Source organism: Sinohyriopsis cumingii, chromosome 15 (genome assembly GCF_028554795.1).
Source record: "Sinohyriopsis cumingii isolate HCF-2022 chromosome 15, ASM2855479v2, whole genome shotgun sequence".
NCBI lineage: Eukaryota > Metazoa > Mollusca > Bivalvia > Unionida > Unionidae > Sinohyriopsis > Sinohyriopsis cumingii.
This window is the reverse complement of record NC_142975.1, coordinates 125,749,089-125,770,042: the sequence shown is the minus strand read 5'-3', so window position 1 is coordinate 125,770,042 and position 20,954 is coordinate 125,749,089. Positions and strand designations below refer to the sequence as shown.

The 20,954-nt window shown below is 39.0% G+C and overlaps 1 protein-coding gene across 1 annotated transcript in view; it reads left to right on the top strand.

The window, feature by feature from the left end:
* The first annotated feature begins 321 nt into the window (after window positions 1-321).
* Window positions 322-20,954, top strand: part of LOC149782700 (aspartate aminotransferase, mitochondrial-like) — a 44,543-nt gene continuing 23,910 nt past the window's right edge. The window contains exon 1 of the mRNA XM_089934194.1: window positions 322-459. Coding sequence (XP_089790320.1) covers window positions 374-459 — 86 coding nt within the window. The 5' untranslated portion in view covers window positions 322-373. The remainder of the gene's footprint in view (window positions 460-20,954) is intronic.

Here is a 20,954-nt window from a genome sequence, read left to right as displayed (position 1 = left end):
CTAGCAACAAAATATTATGGAAAAGGTAAGACATTTGAAATGTTAAGACTACTTAACATTCATAATTTGTACATTTATTTTTTAATTATTGAAATGTGTGCAGAGTTAACGTATGACACTTTCTATTATACTTGCATTCTCCTCTCTGTCTGTCTGTATGTGTCTGTCTGTCTCTGTCTGTGTCTGTCTGTCTGTCTCTCTGTCTCTCTCTCTCTCTCTCTCTCTCTCTCTCTATATATATATATATATATATATATATATATATATATATATATATACGAATTCTTTCAGTTAGAAAAAATGTATCTGGGCAAAAGTTTCTACATTGTGACGGAGTTACCTACCGTTACTACTCTCCCTTACGACCTACACGATGGCGGCGAGGTTATTAGCGGCTGAAACTCTAATTTCCAGATTGGTCAACAGCAATGTTGCTCCTGGTATTTCAGCACGATTCAGGTACATCATACAAATTATTCTGGTTATTGACATTCAAAACGTGGAGAGTTTGTCTCAAGTGTCAACCTACCACTCACGTAGATTAAAGGGGGGGGATTACTGTCCAAGTGCCTATCAAATATGGGTAAATGGACAGAAAGTCATAGAACAAAAGTCACATTAGCACACGGGACAATATGTAACAATTCAGATTTGTTTTGTTATGATGAACACGTTGGAGAAAAGTCACACGACAGTATGTCGCTATTAATAGCTTGATTTGATGAGCATATAGAACAAAGTCACAGAGGACAAAATGTCACGTGAACTTTTAATGCTATAAAATAACATTAATAAAGATAAAACAACAAAACCAAAATAAACATATTACTCAGAATTAGGAGCATTAGTGTTAGACAGGAAAGGGGGTGATGTTGACAATTTAGCAATTGATTTGTTAACTTCAGAGATCAGGTGTGTTATACAGGAATGGGTGCTGTTGAAATGAATTTAGAATTGGTGGCATGTTTTGTTTAATTATTGTGCAAACAAGCTTTCAGGATTTAACTACTGTGTACGCATTTAAAGGCAAATTTGCATAATAGTTTGTCTTTTAAATAGAATGATCATTATATACTGTTTTAAAATACTAAAAAGAAAAGAAAATACCAGTGTTTTGTTCATGGTAAATGGTAGTCCTTCATGTAAGACCTGACGCTGATATTTGTGATTTGGGCGTCAGGGTCTTACTGCCTAACTAACAGCGCTGTGTAGTGTGTTTTGATGTCGACTAACATCATAAAGAAAGTCACATTTTTAGGAATATCTCACACAGCTGGCAACTAAAATAACAGCGCGTTTCTACAAAGTAAGGTAATAATCTGTTAGTCAGACTTTACTTACTCTGATGTCTTTTCTCTAATAAATTCAAATTCTCACAAAAGAAATGGACCTGGCCTACATTTCAGCTGACTGGAAAGCGATGAAAGCCAGGAATGCTGAAATCAGTTTAAGTGGAAATATTATTCTTTAACAAAACAAATAAAAATATATTATGCCTATTGAAACCAAAGCAATGTTTCATTTCGTTCAAGAAACATATCCACCACATGAACTTACTTAAATATACTTCGGCATACCTCAACTACCGTTGCATTGCAACAAATTCAAATGTATGTCAATGGAACATGAAAAGGCGTCCATTTGCTAGTGTCATATTTTCATTCCACCAGGATAAAGACAGCACAGTAAAACTATTAATTACACATAAATTAGTGGAAATGTATCGATATATGCTGCCAGATGTGTGAGATATTCCTGAAACTTTGACTACTCATTCCGATGTTAACGACATCGGAACACACTATACAAGGCCGGCATTTGGATAGTAAGACATAGCACCTAAACAAAATCAACATGTGCTATGTCTTACATGTAGGACTAGTTAAATGGTAATTTATCTTTTGATAATGTGAATCAGAACATGTAAATAAAATTTGCCTTTTACATTTATAATTGCTATACCAGTATTCAAAAGTTCTATTGTTTTTATCCTGTTGTATTACTCATAGGCACCTGTTCAAATCCTCTTTTGAATGCTTCTCTACCCACACACCCTGTACAAAAACGGTTACATTTTTATGTTAATATACTACAAACAGCCTGTTTGACATATTGCATTAGTAAATGTTAATTTGTCATTTAAGCCTAAAAACCAAACAAATTTGATATTACATATTGTTGGATAAAGGAAGTGTGAAAGTCGGTTTAATTTACATAGCATGAATATTTCAAAATTACATAAGTCATATTGTGACTTGTTGACCTATGTCTTTTTAATAACTCTATGAAAAATAATTGACATTTTGTCATGTGACTTTTTATACTACACCTGTTATAACTGAAAATCAGAATTGTGACATTTTGTCCATGACTATTTGTCTTGTGACTTTTTGTTCTACAATGATAATAAAGATAATATGGAATTACATATCTTTAGAGAAAAGTAGCAAAACAAAAAGCCAATATAATCATTGATTTTCAGATGACAGTATACCGTATTTACCGCATATGTTGGGACACGATAAAATAATTATTTTTTTTCCTGTTCCAGAACTTACGGTGAAACATTTTTTTCACTTTGGTCATGTGTCCCAAGACTTAAGAAACGAAATAAATTTGTATTGCTTTTGTGCTCCCCCCCCCCCAAACTGCACGTCACAATAAAATAGATAAATAAAATGCTTAATTCATAATAAAAAAGAAAGAAACTAACCTTGTGTTGTTATCATTTATTCCTTTTTTCAGCATGAGCATTAAATAATAAAATATTTCCACGAAATCCGTATAAGTAGCATAGGCTTCCATACTGTAGCGTGTATGAATTATGTCCGATACCACACACCATCATAGCTGCCAACCCTCACGAATTTGGTGTGAATTTCACGACTTTTTCAGCGATTCACGAATTCATGCCGTAAGACAAAAATTCACGAATTTTCCGATCCTCAGTTATTTTATATCTTTAATAAAATAACCGATTTCCCGTTAAGCGCTAGTCATGATATTCGCAGTTGCCGAAACGGTCCGGTACCGGTGGTCACGATATTAATAGATATACAGCCGATTAGTACAGTTGTCCCGGTCGCAAGCATTTTAGCCTATTTTAATCTATATGTATAAGAGTAGTTTTACAAATGCTTTTGAGAGAAACTGGGGCTTAACCGGAAATTTGCTTCGCGCATGCGTCAAAACACTGATTCAAGTTACCGTTCAGCATCGCATGTAAGATTTTGAAAATGTCTTCACCGCCGAGGAAAAAGAAATGTATTACTCAAAAAGTGAAGTTTAATTTGGAATATATCAAAAATTGGCCGTGCATTCTACCATTAAACATTGATATTCCTTCATGCTTTTTGCACTCAGTGTGCCATCGCAGAGACGATGTGAGGAAGAATGTTGGTTGCAAAAAACACGTAGAAGTTGGGAAAATTAAGAATTCGCAGATTTCAGCTCTGGAATATTTTAAACCATTGGTGGAAGACCCGCAGGATACCAACGCTTAAGCATTATTTGTGAGTTTTCTTGTGTCGAACACAATCTACCTTTATCAGCTGGAGACCATGCTAAACATTTGTTCTGACATATGTTCCCGGACTCGAAAATCGCTTCCAAATTTTCCTGTGGAAGAACCAAAAATGCTGCAGCTCCTGTGCATTCCTCACAGCAACAGTGACAGCGAAAGAGTATTTTCTTTAGTGAGGAAAAATAAGACAGACTTTAAGGCCTCCTTAGCTGCAGAAAATTTGTCAGCAATTATAGTCCCCAAGATCAACCAGCAGGCAGGAAGTCGGAACTGTTTAGAAAACAAATTTACGATCAAGCAGTTCAGGAAGTTCAAGTCTGCCACGGTATTATGTCTTGATAAATAAATATTTCTGCATATATATATAGTGTTTTTTTTTTATTTTGCGAACTTGATATAGTATAGTACTGAAGGTTGGAGTAGTCAGAGTGGATGGAGTTATTGTCATAGTATTATTCACGAATTCGTGTCCAAATTCACGACTTTTTATCCCTGTTTTCACTAATTGTGAGCCTGGAAGGTTGGCAGCTATGCACCATGTTGTTCATTGACATGAACACTGAGAAACAATTGTGTGTGGTTGTGCTCAAAGGTTTGAACATGTTATCCGACTGAAAACTGGAGCCAACAAAATCGCATACAAGAGGGAAATAGTCAACTGATATCTTGAAGATGCCATTCACGCATGACACGGTGTTGGGTGCGAAATAATCAAGATTGAATTAAATCCAGGTCTACTGTATGACAATATTTCGCAAAAAAAAAAATCATCATTTGAAAACACATTCACTTGAGTGCAAGTGACAGTCTTTTCACCAGCTAGGGTTACATAATTATCCTTACTGTACCAAGCATGTATAAGCCCTGGTGGTGAATAAACACGACTGGCAGCAAGCATTTAACTCCTTCTTTGAACCTACTGACAGGACATCAAAGACAAAAGGTTATTTTTATTACGAAGCAAGCGATCTCAGAAGCCGACCCCGGTTACTTTATTTTGTAAAGGATATCAATACAAAGGTTATTTTATTGCAAGGCAAGCTGACATCAGAAGTTGACTATGGATTCTGTGAAGTGAGCCGATTTTTTTTTTTTTTTGAATATACAAAGACGGCCGAGATATGGAAGCATACTCGGGTTCCTTTTCAACTGTATTCACGGGAATTTTGAAAATAAATTGAAACAATGGAACAAATTTTAAAGTGACACAATATAGTGCTTTGTGCACAGATGTCGATGACTCAGCATCACCAAGAATATTTGGAGAAAATAAAATCATGTGATGAATTCGTTAAGGCCAGAAGAGAACTATACTGTATGCCAGTATCTCGCAACTAAAAATCATTATTTTAAAACACATTCACTTGAGTGCAAGTGACAATCTTTTCGCCAGCGCGGGTTACATAAGTATTACCCGCAGACATCAGTGCACCTTTGTATTAATTATTACTAAAGATGCCAAGCACATATAAGCCCTGGTGGTAAATAAACACAACTGGCAGCCAGCAGTAAACTTTGAACTTGCTGACAGGACATCAAAGACAAAGGTTATTTTTATTACAAAGCAAGCAGACGTTGGAAGCCGACTTTGGACTCGGAAGCCGTTTTTTTTAAAAAGAATATCAATACAAAGGTTACTTTATTGCAAAGCAAGCTGACCTCAGATGCCGACTACTGGATTCTTTTAAGTGTGCCAATTTCATTTTTTAGCTTTGAATATACAAAGACGGCCGAGATATGGAAGCTAACTTTGGTTCCTTTTCAACCGTATTCACAAAAAGTTTGACAATAAAGTAAAACAATGGAACAATTTTTAAAGTTGCACAATATAGTGCTTCGTGCGTGAACATCGATGACCCAGCATCATCCAGAAGATGTGGAGAAAATAAAATCACGTGATGATTTCGTGATGGCCAGAAGAGAAACAGATCATTTCGCCGACAATATGATCATTAACATGGATGAAACTCTAGTGTACTTTGATCGCATTCCTGGATGGACTGATGATAAGATGGGCATCAAAAGTGTGAGAATTAGCAAGACTAGTACAGATTTGAAAAAAATCTTCCTTTTGTTCTTGCAGTTTCCACTTCAGGTGGTGTGTTGCCCCCAACAATTTTTCACGGTATGAGAAAGTTAAAAAAGTATTCATGTACCAAAATAATAGACCATACGTGTGCAGGAGAAGGGTTGTGTTGATGAGATGCTGCTGCAGTGGATTAAAGAGTTTTATCTCAAGTACAGTTTTATATTTAAAAAATAAAATTTCAGTTGGATTGTAATTTCCGACATGTAATTTTCGAATGATTTAAAAGGTGTCCCACAACTTACGACTTGAAAAAAAAAGATGTGTCCCAGAACATACAGTGCACAAAAAAATTACTTTTAAAAATTAATTTATGGTATCCCAACAAATATGGTGTCCCAACATATGCGGTAAATACGGTAGCCGAAATGTTAAATACTGTTAATTAAACCATGTATTAGAGCAAATAATTTGACAAAAAATAATACAACACCCATAGTTGTTAATTATAATTATAATATTTGCTTACTTTCCCATTTGTGTGTATCCCCACTGATTTTAAAAGCAAATTGCCCCCCCCCCCCCCGATTTTAAAAGCAAACAGTATCAGTGATTAAAGAAATGGACAAACTTTGTCAATTTATTCATCAATTTATAAAAATTTCTAATGTGGCCTTTGCCATGTTCTTCAAACCTAAAACCAGACAGGAGTTTCTTAATACAGTCATCATTTTTGTATGGGTGAGTCTGTTTGGTTTTGTCGACAGATGTGACACAGTGTACTCTGAATAATTCTTTAAATTTCCATAACTTTTGAGAGCTGCATCCCTTCAGACACATTTGTATATAAGTCATACCTTTTTATTTTGCTCAGTTTAAAAAAAAATAGAAATGTTAAAAGTAGACATTCCAAATATTACATGCAGATGATAGTTTTTACTGAAAATGGACTGTTCTAGAAATCAGAAAAAGACTGAGCAGTTAGTATGTTCATTTCCTTTACAGGTTCTGTTTTGATTTGAAAGCAAACAAAATCACAATGTTAGGGGCCATCTTGTAACGTTTGGGTTAGAAATTATAAATTGATGAACAAATTAATTTTGTTTTATGCATTTTTTGTATCTTTGATGCTTTTTATCTTGAAAATCAGTATACCAGCAGACAAGAGGTTGAGCGAATACTACATTTATATGAAATTTCTGTAAACAGGAAGAGTTTAAAAGGGATGAAGTAAATACGTGTTAGCAATAAATTAATCACTGAAGTTGCTAGCAACTCTTCTTGAGAATTTTGTCTATAATAAATTACTTTTAAATGATTTGTTATAATTAAAGTTAAATTTAAACATCTTTGTGGGTGTTGTACAATAAGGGTAGATGAAGGGAAAGAGTGATAGAGATCGTACAGGTTTTTAGTATTAACATTTTATTGTAGCTAATTAGTAATTGTGTTGTCATTGTGCTATACTTTTGTTGAATGAAAGAAAATAAATTACATTTTTGAATCTATAATTTAAAAGAGACCAGTGGATTAATGGTCAGAATTTAAGTATTTACTAAAGAATTTCAGTTAGGTTGCACATTATTGGACTTTATATTTAAATGCATGATACAGTGATATACACATATTGGATAACATGCATGTCTTTGCATTACTATTCTAAAACTGCTTGTCTTAAAAAAACAAGAGGTCATGTATTTCTTATGAGTCATCGGAGATCCCTGTTGACAATGTAGTACTAAATCAAATATCCCATTTTACTAATCAAATTTTATGTAGCCTATAATTTAATTAGTTTGCAAATACAAGGTTCTCCAGGATGCCAAATTTCTGGTAAAATTGTGTGTACTTCAGACAGTGGATGTATACAGATTCAAATGATAGTCTACAGTACCCAGATTTTTTTTATGGGGGGGGGGGGGCTTTTAATTCATTCATCTGTACAAACCAGGATTGGTCATGTAGTATGCAGGCTATCAAGAAAATATTGAAGTGATCCAACACGGATTTAGGTGATGACACATATGTTAGATCTTAGCAGCCATAGATATTAAGACACCTGTTAATCGATTGCTGGTACATAATAATCATTTGATGAAAAGAATAATTACACATGCTTGTGCTTTGATTCCTCACAGTGATACATCACTCAGCACACTTTGAATCCACTCAACATTTCAGATCCTTCCAAGTTATTTGGAACACTTGCATTATATTGTATGTTATTTGGACAAATAGTGCCAAGATTTTGGGACATATTTTGTTTTTCAGGGAATACAAACTCCTTTGTTGATTGTCATTAAATCAGCGTCATCTATGGATATACTTTTATTTTCTAGCGATGATGACATGTATTTTTCCATTGGCAACTTTACATGATTTCTTTGATAATGCAGGACATCAAGGAGACTGAGAGATTCTTGGTATGAATAGGACATTCTAATGGGCCAAAAAGAAATACAATGGGAAAAATTTAACTTTATACATTATGACTGTTTCCAGATAGTATTGTAATTATAAATATGTAAAAATATGTAATCAGCTGCCACTTAAACAGGAAATTAAATTTTTTAGTTTTCAGAAAAAGAAAATGTGGTAAACATTTTAGAACAATTTTGTCACAAACTCTATAAATGTACATGAAAAATGTCTGTTGATACTGTAGTGCTCTAGTCTAAATCACACATATTTCAAACAGTGTTATCGTTATGTCATATCAATGATTTGACAATCAAACTATGAGAAAGCTTTGATTACTTTCATGATTTATATGTGTGTCATCACCGATTTAATTTAAACATGGTTACAACAAAAATAGCAATTGTTTATTTGCAGAACAATTGCAGTTGCATACATACAAACACAATAGAACATTGATGTGATGTTTTACCCCAACCCCTTGTATTATACATGTATTTATAAGTCTGTAAGTGGAGCCAGGTAAGCTTTGTTTTTCCAAGTGCCTAAGTTGGCTAATCCTCTTACGTAACCCAGTCTTTGTTTGAGCTCTTGAGTGGAAATCTGGCGGGAATCTTTGTACATGGGAACACGTGACGTAGACAACTTCAAAGAGCCGGAAGCCGACAATGGTAGGCTGGACAGTACATGGGGACACACAGACTGACATTTTTATGATTGACAGTTCGATCAAATGACCAGAGTCCGTCGCCATCCAATCGGGATGCGTTGTAGGTGGGACTTGATTCGAGAAACTGGCGTAAGACTGGTACAAGCCTGAAATTCGTCAGTTGGTGTTTAAGAGTCGCAGTGACACACACTCCGTTAGCCATTCGTAAAAATTGGCGGAATTTAGGAAATTCATGAAATAGCTTCGATCAGGTAAGTTTGATGTTACGTTGATTCTGCTTGATACGACTGCTGTTAATTGAAGAGAATTTGTCGTATGTATACATTTTACTTGTATTGAAGTATGAATAGTTAATTATGACCTTAATAGTTTGCATTTTTTTCATGACTTTAGCTAGTACTTTTGTTTACGATTGATTACGATGTTGATTCGTTGCCTCATTATTCATAATGTTACCATGTACACCTTATTTGTGAGGCGAAAATGTTCTCTTCTTTCGCTAGTAATATGTGTGCATATTATTTCGTGGATTATTACGTTTACGCCCTTTTGAAAGGACGATTTGTATTTGTGAAGAATTGTATTGCTCGCTAGCCGCTATAAGAATTAATATTGTAATTCTTTGCGTAGTTATATTTTGGTAGACAAGAAATTTGTTTACGTAATGATAGATTTTGCCATTGAGTAACGGATTGCCGTTTATCACCATTTGAATGTGAATACTGTGGATTTGGTACGCTTGTGTAGGAAATATATATAAATATATAGATAGTCATATTACTAATCGTAGTAATATTTTAGTACAATCATGTTTGAAATATTTTGTATGTATATACTGATAGGGCTCAGTATGTAGATATTTGAATCCTTTGTGTGATTGTGTTATGGCGCCATTTTTGTAAGCGGCGGAAGTGTATGGGAATTTCGATGTGTGCGCATGCGCGACCCAAATGTCCCGCCTTAAACTGATGGTTCAGTTCAGTGACGTAGTGTGAGGGAAGATTTTTATAACCCTATGCTAATGCATTATACCTTTCAACAGGAAGCTTTCGGGGGACGAAAGAATTTCAGAGAATTTCGGGGGACGAGAGAAGTTCAGAGAATTTCGGGTGACGGTGAGAGATACCGAGTGAATTTCGGGTGACCTCAAGGGATACCGTCAAGGGTTCCGGATACTAGAAGAGGAACCGGAAGTCAAGATAACGGCAAGGAACAAGGATAATAGAAGAGGAAGCGGAAGTGGAGATCACGAAAGGAGAGAAAGACAAGGGAACGAAGAGATTTAGATGAGTAGCACTCAAGAAGGGAAAAATCTCCTCACACTGTGAACTCAAATGATGATCAAAGGGATCATTGGGTGAAAGAGAGACATTGATTACTTTAAGTTCTTTTAAATTTCATTTATTAAATTGTTATTGTTTAAATTTCATCTTTGTATTTCTTTTAATTTAACTGTAGGCATTGCTGACTGGGGGCTCGTAGCCATAAATATATTTAGTCAATAAATAATATAGTGTCCAGAATTAACCTTCTGAATAAGGACCAGGGGAACTTCTCATAATTCGTTAAAGTCTATAAGAAGAACCCCACCCCTAAACAACCACTACACCCCCACAGTGGGCGCTCGTCCGGGATATGAATTAGACATATATATTATTTTGGGACTTAAAGTTATTGGTAGAAGTATTAGTGAACAGTGTGAGATATTTTCCATTCTTTGTATTTGAAATTTTGTGATTTTCTCATCTTGTATTTTTATTGTCATATGTGCAGGCTTTGTAGATCTTCCATTCATAGCAGTACGTGTGAAGCAGATATCGAACAAATATCTTACCTGAACGAGACTAGTTGTTGTCGACAGGTAAGTATTTAAACTGGTATTACAAATATCTGTATACTGTTTGAATTTTGAGACAAGGTATCACTTTACATTAGTATAATGGCTACCGAACGACAAATGATAAAGGAATACCGCGCCATGGGGTCGGAAGATCTTGGATACGAGGGAGATCGCCTGGCAACCTTTATAGAAGAAAGGATCAAGGAATGGAAGGCCGAAAAAGCAGCGGAAAGAGAAGCCCAGAGAGAACTAGCCAAGATAGCAGCGGACCAAGAGTTAGCCAAGATAGCAGCGGACCGAGACGCCCAGAAAGAGCTGGAGCTAGCCAGACTCGCTCACACTCTGGAGATGGAAAAGGTCAGAGTTGAAGCTAGGACCAACGGACGGGACGACGCCAGTACAAGCTCTGGAACAACCGGCCGACCTTCCATCGACCACCGGATAGTCCAGATCAACATGTCACGCTTCAATGATAGGGAGGAGGCTATTGACGATTTTCTCGTCCAGTTTGAGAAACTCGCACGCGCTCATCAGGTCCCTGAACAGCACTGGGCCATTAATGTCTCAGCCTTTTTGCAAGGTGCAGCTCGGGAAGTCTACCACGGCTTAACTGCAGAAGAGGCTGATGACTACACTGCCCTCAAGAAGGCGCTTCTCTGCCATTATCGGCTGACCGCCGAGACTTACCGGAAACTTTTCCGGGACTCGGTGAAAAAGGTAACAGAGACCCACTCTCAATTCCACAACCGTGTTCGAGGTTTATTTGAGAAGTGGATGAAAATGGCCGAAGTCGAACGCACGTACGAAGGGCTACGCGAGGTAATACTCAAGGAACATGTCCTGGGTACTTACCGTCGCGAGTTGACAGTTTTCTTAGCAGAAAGAGAACACCGGACGCTCGAAGAGATCGCTAACATGGCGGAGCGATACGAGCAGGCGCACTCGAAGAGTGGAGGTTCCGGGGTTACTGACCGACCCCGACCCTCTGAGTCGCGTCGTATGGGGGAGGTTGAGCCGGCTGTCCGTAACCGTCAGGGCGACGGGAAGGTCGGAGGGGCACCTACAGGTAGGGCTGCCGCCTATCAACCTGGACAGGCCTCACCCACGAAACCAGGACTTGCAAGTCGGCGAGGGCCGCCGACATGTTTTAATTGCAAGCGCCTGGGGCATTTTGCCAGGGACTGTCCCAAGGGCAGGCAGACCCAGGTGAATGTCGTAGCTAAGAAGGAAGGTGTGCCGGAAGCGAGTCGCAACCCAGCCAACCTTGCGGCCGCAACTGTCAATGGTGAAGGCGCCACCATCTTGTATGACACTGGGTGCAGCGTCCCCGCGCTTGTCGACAAGAAATATGTCAAGCCGGAGGACTATACAGGGGAGGTAATAGAAGTTCAGTACGCGAACTGCGCGCGTGACTCATTACCAGTAGCTGTCATTGACCTCGATTCACCATACGTGAAGGGGAAAATTGAAGCTGCTTGCTTGGAGGGGCTATCACATGACGTCATATTGGGTTGCCGTTATGTGTTACCCCAGCCGAACCCCGAAACCTGCACACCTATGCCAGTGAGTACTGTTGAAACCAGGGCCATGAGTCGACAGCCGAAACAAAAGCCAATCCAAGTTACATCGACACCGGTTAGTAATGTTATTCCAGCGGAGTTAAGGAAGCTGCAACAGGAGGACGCAACTCTGGCGCAGTTGCACAAACACGCAGAAGCGGGAACAGAAAGGGAAACTCCGAACGGCGCGGTGAAGTTTGTCTACAAGAAGGGAATCTTGTATCGCCACGCCAGGAAACACAACGAACACTTCAAGCAAGTCGTCGTGCCAAAGGAAAAGCGTTGCGAAGTACTGAAACTTGCACACGAGAGTCTCATGGGTGGACACATGGGAATTGCTAAGACGCGTGACCGTCTTGTAAAAGAGTTTTACTGGCCAGGGGTCCAGGGAGACGTAAAACGGTTCTGTCTCTCCTGTGACAAATGCCAGAGAATGGCACCGAAAACGGATCAGCGACCCATCCCTTTGGGGAGTACGCCCCTTATCGATGAACCATTTAGACGTGTTGCCATGGATTTAATCGGACCGATAAAACCCGCGTCTGCGCACGGAAATCGATATATTTTAACGGTTGTCGATTATGCTACACGCTATCCGGAGGCCGTTGCGTTGCGTAACATTGACACGGAAACCGTCGCGGAAGCTCTGTTTGCGATCTGGTCAAGAGTCGGAGTGCCCGACGAGATCTTGACCGATCAAGGGACACAATTTATGAGTCGTGTGATGGCGGAGGTGAATCGCCTCATGTCGATTAAACACCTCACGACTACACCGTATCACCCCCAATGTAACGGATTGGTCGAACGGTTTAATGGGACCTTGAAAAACACGCTCAAGAAATTGTGCGAAGGCCGCCCCAAGGATTGGGACCGGTATATTCCGGCCATGCTTTTTGCATACCGGGAAGTACCGCAAGCGAGTTTGGGGTTCTCTCCCTTTGAACTCTTGTACGGGAGAACCGTACGCGGCCCAATCGCCGTACTGAGACAGCTGTGGACAGACGACCACGCTGTAGAGGAAGTACGCACTACCTACCAATACGTCGCGGACTTGCGCAACAAACTGGAAGAGGTTTGTTCTCTCGCGCAAGAAAACCTCAAACGAGCTAAGGCGCAACAGGCGAAAAATTACAATAAGCGCGCAAAACCACGTCAGTTTGAAGTAGGGGACAAAGTGTTGTTGTTGTTGCCCCAGGAACACAACAAGTTGCAAGTTTCCTGGAGGGGTCCATACGTCGTCACCAAGAAGGTCGGAGGTCAAACCTACCGGATACAGCTACCGACGAAAGAGAAATTGTACCATGCCAATTTGCTCAAGAGGTACCGGGAAAGGGAGACCGCCAGCGATTTTGTTGTCGCAGCGATAGTCACCGAGGATATCGAAGGCGATACGGAAGGTGCTAACACTGTCCCGAGCTGTCCATTAACGAGGGCCGAGACTCCGTCGGACATGGAGTGTGACCCCATGTTAACTGAAGGGCAGCGGAACGAGATAGAGACCTTGCTGGCCGGATATTCCGACGTGCTAACCGAAAAACCCGGGAGGACGACGCTTGTCGAGTTCGGGTTAAAGATGGTGGACGACCGACCAGTTCAGCGTAAACCCTACCCCTTGCCCCACGCGAAACGACAAGTTGTAAGGGAAGAAATCGAGCAGATGATTGCTCTGGGAGTAATCGAACCTGCCGACTCTCCGTACAGCTCACCAGTAGTCTTAGTGCAGAAGAAGGACGGCACCCATCGGTTCTGCGTCGACTACCGGAAGCTGAATCAGGTGACAGAATTTCAAGTTGAAATGCTACCTGACCCCGAACATATCTTCGCTTCGGTCTCGAAAGCGAAATATTTTTCCAAACTGGATTTGTCCAAGGGGTATTGGCAAATTCCGGTAAGGAAAGAAGACCGACCGAAGCTTGCTTTTGCTACTCCCGACGGGACATACCAATGGTTGGTGATGCCGTTCGGGGTACAAAACGCGCCCAGCGTCTTTACCAGAATGATGCGGAAGTTGTTGGAGCCCTTGCGCGATAGGGGTGTCCACAACTTCATGGATGACCTCTTGTTAGCTACAGAGACATGGGGTGAACACCTCGCTCTGTTAGCTGACGTTTTGGAGCGGCTACGTCAGGAGGGCTTGACAGCCCGCCCTTCCAAATGTCACCTTGGTTTCAGGACATTAGACTATTTAGGACATACCCTGAGCCAAGGCACGCTGTCTCCAGAGAAGTCGAAGGTGGAGCAGTTGAGAAACGCCGCACGCCCCACCACGAAAACGGAAGTGAGGTCATTCCTGGGACTGGCCGGATATTACCGGAGGTATGTCGCTAATTTCAGCGCGATTGCGGGCCCGTTGTCTGACCTAACCAAGAAACGGACCCCGAGTAAGTTCGTTTGGACAGATGCGTGTGAGCACGCATTCCAAACGCTAAAGGATAGACTTACATCCGACGCAGTTGTTCGTCTACCGGGCTTGGATAAAGAATTCGTTCTGCGCACCGATGCATGCGACACGGGACTGGGAGCAGTACTGCTCCAGGAGCATGACAAGACGCTTTTTCCTGTCGCATACGGCAGCCGGAAGTTGTCTGCTGCCGAGAAGAATTACTCAGTATCGGAGAGGGAATGTCTCGGAATCGTGTTCGGCATATCACGGTTCGAGCGATACCTATATGGACGTAAGTTCATATTGGAGACCGACCACCAACCACTCGCCTATCTGGCGCAGGCAAAGTTGTCCAATGGTCGATTGATGCGATGGTCGCTGTTTTTACAGCAGTACCAGATGCAGATCAGATACGTGAAAGGATCTGAAAACGTAGGCGCAGATTTCATGAGTAGAAGCGCCGAAATGATATAGATCATTTGTTATATTTTCGTGTTCATACTCAGTTTAGCATTTAGTTCATTTTGCTGATTTTGTTCTTTATATCGTGTAACACTTTTGCTTTTTTAGTTTGAGTGAATAAAATCCTGATTTTATTCTCAAGCGTGGGGGGATGTGATGTTTTACCCCAACCCCTTGTATTATACATGTATTTATAAGTCTGTAAGTGGAGCCAGGTAAGCTTTGTTTTTCCAAGTGCCTAAGTTGGCTAATCCTCTTACGTAACCCAGTCTTTGTTTGAGCTCTTGAGTGGAAATCTGGCGGGAATCTTTGTACATGGGAACACGTGACGTAGACAACTTCAAAGAGCCGGAAGCCGACAATGGTAGGCTGGACAGTACATGGGGACACACAGACTGACATTTTTATGATTGACAGTTCGATCAAATGACCAGAGTCCGTCGCCATCCAATCGGGATGCGTTGTAGGTGGGACTTGATTCGAGAAACTGGCGTAAGACTGGTACAAGCCTGAAATTCGTCAGTTGGTGTTTAAGAGTCGCAGTGACACACACTCCGTTAGCCATTCGTAAAAATTGGCGGAATTTAGGAAATTCATGAAATAGCTTCGATCAGGTAAGTTTGATGTTACGTTGATTCTGCTTGATACGACTGCTGTTAATTGAAGAGAATTTGTCGTATGTATACATTTTACTTGTATTGAAGTATGAATAGTTAATTATGACCTTAATAGTTTGCATTTTTTTCATGACTTTAGCTAGTACTTTTGTTTACGATTGATTACGATGTTGATTCGTTGCCTCATTATTCATAATGTTACCATGTACACCTTATTTGTGAGGCGAAAATGTTCTCTTCTTTCGCTAGTAATATGTGTGCATATTATTTCGTGGATTATTACGTTTACGCCCTTTTGAAAGGACGATTTGTATTTGTGAAGAATTGTATTGCTCGCTAGCCGCTATAAGAATTAATATTGTAATTCTTTGCGTAGTTATATTTTGGTAGACAAGAAATTTGTTTACGTAATGATAGATTTTGCCATTGAGTAACGGATTGCCGTTTATCACCATTTGAATGTGAATACTGTGGATTTGGTACGCTTGTGTAGGAAATATATATAAATATATAGATAGTCATATTACTAATCGTAGTAATATTTTAGTACAATCATGTTTGAAATATTTTGTATGTATATACTGATAGGGCTCAGTATGTAGATATTTGAATCCTTTGTGTGATTGTGTTATGGCGCCATTTTTGTAAGCGGCGGAAGTGTATGGGAATTTCGATGTGTGCGCATGCGCGACCCAAATGTCCCGCCTTAAACTGATGGTTCAGTTCAGTGACGTAGTGTGAGGGAAGATTTTTATAACCCTATGCTAATGCATTATACCTTTCAACAGGAAGCTTTCGGGGGACGAAAGAATTTCAGAGAATTTCGGGGGACGAGAGAAGTTCAGAGAATTTCGGGTGACGGTGAGAGATACCGAGTGAATTTCGGGTGACCTCAAGGGATACCGTCAAGGGTTCCGGATACTAGAAGAGGAACCGGAAGTCAAGATAACGGCAAGGAACAAGGATAATAGAAGAGGAAGCGGAAGTGGAGATCACGAAAGGAGAGAAAGACAAGGGAACGAAGAGATTTAGATGAGTAGCACTCAAGAAGGGAAAAATCTCCTCACACTGTGAACTCAAATGATGATCAAAGGGATCATTGGGTGAAAGAGAGACATTGATTACTTTAAATTCTTTTAAATTTCATTTATTAAATTGTTATTGTTTAAATTTCATCTTTGTATTTCTTTTAATTTAACTGTAGGCATTGCTGACTGGGGGCTCGTAGCCATAAATATATTTAGTCAATAAATAATATAGTGTCCAGAATTAACCTTCTGAATAAGGACCAGGGGAACTTCTCATAATTCGTTAAAGTCTATAAGAAGAACCCCACCCCTAAACAACCACTACACCCCCACAATTGATTTCTTTGAAGTCATGTCATAGCCTGCATAGAGGCAGTCCTTTTCATAAGACATTTACAGTGATATGGACTAATGCTTGATTGGTCATACTGGCTTCATGTCTATTTACATAAGTCTAGCCTTTAGCTGTTCTGGCCATTGGCCATGGCTGATGAAAATAATAAAAAGGGTGGTCATTCTGGGGAAAATAAGTCACATCATGGGTGCATGTTACATAAAGAAACGGTGCTTTCATTGCGAATTTCACACATTTGACTTGGAAGTTCATGTCCTTGAGACTACAGATTGACTAAGAGATGGAAATGACATAATATAGATGAATGAAACTTGCCAGTTATGTTGTTGTGGGTTTTAATGCCATTTTTCAGCACACGATAGGCTATACATGGCGGCCAGTATTAACCGATTCAGCCCAGATCCCATCTGTAGGCGTGATGAGGCTGTACCCTACTTCAAAGCTCTGCAGCATCAAGGTCATTTAAGATACACCAACGTGGGTGGTATTAAAAAAAAGCAGACAGATATGGCTCTAAAATGATATCAAATAATTTGGAAGTTCTAGTTGCACTACAAAATACAGAGAGAAAAACCTCATTTTTTGGACCCCTTTTTTTTTTTTCCACCCAAAATTTGCTCGAGATCAGAATGCGATTTTGTGTCCGGATTTTAGATCTTTTGGCCTCAGATCTAAGGCATACCGGTCTTTACTGCACACAGACAGGTAAACCTTTGCAAAAACTAGGATATGTTGGGCATTTGGAATAAATTGCGGTCTCCATACGAAAATGATGGGTCCATTAAGCAAAAAAAAAAAAAGAACTCCAACTTTTACCCTTCTGCTCATGCGCAAGCAAATTAACCAATGGAAAATGATGTTTCTAATACAACTAGGCATTAGTCTCGTGGAAAATCTGTTGAAAGCCAATATATGTATTTAGAAATAGCCCCCCCAAATGTCTTTCCTATGCACATTTCAGGCAAAAACGACAAAAACCTCTGGGGCCAAATGAGTTAATGGTAGAGGAAGAACCAGGGGAAATACCCTGGAAAGAACCACCGACCCACAAGCTTTCTCGCATACCCATATTGGCTGAATCTGAGACTCGAACTAGCACAGACAGAGGTGAGATGGCAGTGATCTGTAATGGAGAGCGCTTTAGACCTGCCAGTTATTTAGTAGAAGAATGTGGTTCATATTCACACTAAATGAAGGTGCTAATATATGTACTGTATTGCGATTGCATGGTATTTTGATTTTGCAGACCATAAAGCATTATGAACAGAACATGACCTGTTTCTCCCTCTCCCTCTCTCTTTCCCTCTCAAATTTTGACTTGCCCACAGGCAAGTACCTTGTGAACTTAAGCTTTGATCCTGTCCTGGGAGTTGGGCAGGTGTATAAATCCCTTCTATCACCATAATAATACTGCTAACGATCCTGCCTAAATTTTACTGATTAAATTAAACAAAAGTCAGTTCAGTTTCTATTTCAACATTTAATATTCTTTAACATCAACCCAAAGCAGTTGCAACTGTATTACATAAACAAGACTCACTGAAATCTGAAAGTTCATATTCATTTTCTGCATCTGATGGATAATCAGAGTTAGGCATCACATGGGTTATAATTCTTGATGCCTGGTGAGTTAAGGAGCACCATAATTAGTGCGATGTCATGGATGATTTATGAAAGTTTTTACACCTATCATTGATTCATAATTAAAGCACACTTTCATATTTCTGTTAGTACTAAGTGCATGAAGTACATAAGATCTATTCTTTCCTGTGCTTTGCCCTTTGTGTGCATTTTCTGAGTATTTCCACTGCTTTCTCAATGATCATGATTACTTGTTATCATTTAATTTCTGACATTTCTTTGCTGCTGCATACTTTGCAAAGACTTCCACATTGTTTTTCAAAATGTACCTTTAGTTGTCAGAATATAGTCACTTTTGTGCTGATGTGCCATAAAATGTTATTCCCAGTAGAAGAATGTGGCTCATATTCACACTAAATGAAGGTGCTAATATATGTACTGTATTATGCATACTTTCAAATTGTCACCAGACAATCCATTGATGTTTATCAACATGGGTGTAAATACAGTATTAAAACACTTTATTTCATATTATTCTGAATTATTCTTTGAGTAGGCCAACAAAACCTTTTCTGTTGGGTCAGTTTTAACCTGACTACTTCGTCTTTTTTTAAACATCCATATTAAAATCAGCATTCAGGCTATGGTTGTTCCATGTGCACAGACTGTTTTACAATATTAAAATAACCTTAATTTACTTGATGCGTGGAATAAAGCCTGTCCAGTTTTGCTGTGGGATTTATTGCACCACATCAAGTATGTGATGCATTCCATTAACACAATGAACAGATCAGTGAACCATGAAAGAGAATTAGTGGTTAGTGACAGCTGGAGTTTTAGTGATCAGTCTGCAAAGTGACTGACCTCAGGTTAGCAAATAGGTCTTAATTTCTAGCCCTGCAATTGTGACCCATATGGTGTGTATGTAACCTTGTCTTGTCTCCCAGATTGCTGAATTTGTATAGTGCATAAACTTTCTCAATAAAGTGTTTGGACTTTTAATGTGGCTTTAACAGTTTTTCAGTCATATCACTATGATGTCTGTGGTGTGGCAGTTTATAGTGATGTCAAGCACTGGAGGATCATGTCACAGACATGTAGCATCATGTCCCACCAAGTCGCATTATCCGGACTTCATAATGATGAGTGCTAAGTTAGGCAGCTGCTAGTGCCATTTGTGTAAGTTATGGTGTGACTTGGCTGGGTTTTGAATTCGTGACCTCATGCATCCGATTCAGGCACTCTAATCACTAGGCCATTGGAGCAGTCCGTTCTACATAAAAAACAATAGATTACATTTTTTTTTAAATTTCAAAGAAAGCTGTAATGAGATTTCTTTTGCTTACATGCAAACTCATTCATTCCCATGGAAGCCACCCTTGTTTATGTGCATATTAATGACACCCAAAGAAAAAGCTTGTCTAAGGAGGCTCTGTGTCTATCCCAGCCTTTCACAACTCGTGTTAGAGGGATTTCCTTTTACCCTAGGGCCTGGCCTGGGTACCTAATGCAGCTTGGACTCCTTTGTTTTGGCTGCCTTAATTCTCAGTGACACAGAAATATTTTGCTAGGGATGCTTGTGTTTATTTTTTAGTATATATTAAAATTATACACTATATATACTATATAGAATTGTTTGTCGACACATCAGCACCTTTTGAAGCAGTGATCAGTAGAATCATCTCAGGACACATGCAGATGTAAAACAGGTGTCTAATATATGCATTGTATTGTAGAATTTCACAGCAATATGATGCCTAATTGCACAGAACGAGATTGTCAGACTACTGTAGGTAATGTGGCTTCTTGTAGATGAAATGAAAGATTTACTGCCATCTTTTTTTTAAGTCTGAATATATATATGCATGTTAAATGTATATGTTTGTATATGCATATATATGTAAGTCGGTGTAGATGTCTATATATTTGTGTTAGCATATGTTTACATGTATTTGAAGCTGTTATGCTTTAATTCAAATATGATTTAATTTAACTAAGACAGTGTTGGTCAGATTTCTGTCAACCCTATAGATTTTACTTTGGCATATCTCTGACAGGTGGAGCCAAAGTGGTAAGAATGAATCTGCATAACAGTACAATTGTCCCGGTGATCTTGATGATAAGTTGAATCGAATTTAAAGATGTTTTATAATAAAATGCAACAACTTGCTCAGTTACCATCCGTCAGAATACAAGTGTTATGCCCTAAACATATAAGAAAAACAGTATTATGTGTCGTCCAATTATTGTTTAAGAAATACAATATTTGTACAGTATATTTTAAAAAGTCGCCATCTTATATAAAATTAGAGTATAATTATTCATTTCATTGTGTTTTTATTCAAAATGTGCCAGTTAACAAAATAAAAATTGGGAATGAAATCAAAATAAAATGTATTGTTGTCAATTCAAGTTTAAAATAAGACATTTTGGACATATTGGTGTCTGTCAAAAAAGGGGTTTAATGTGTAAATCATGAATTCATTTTAATA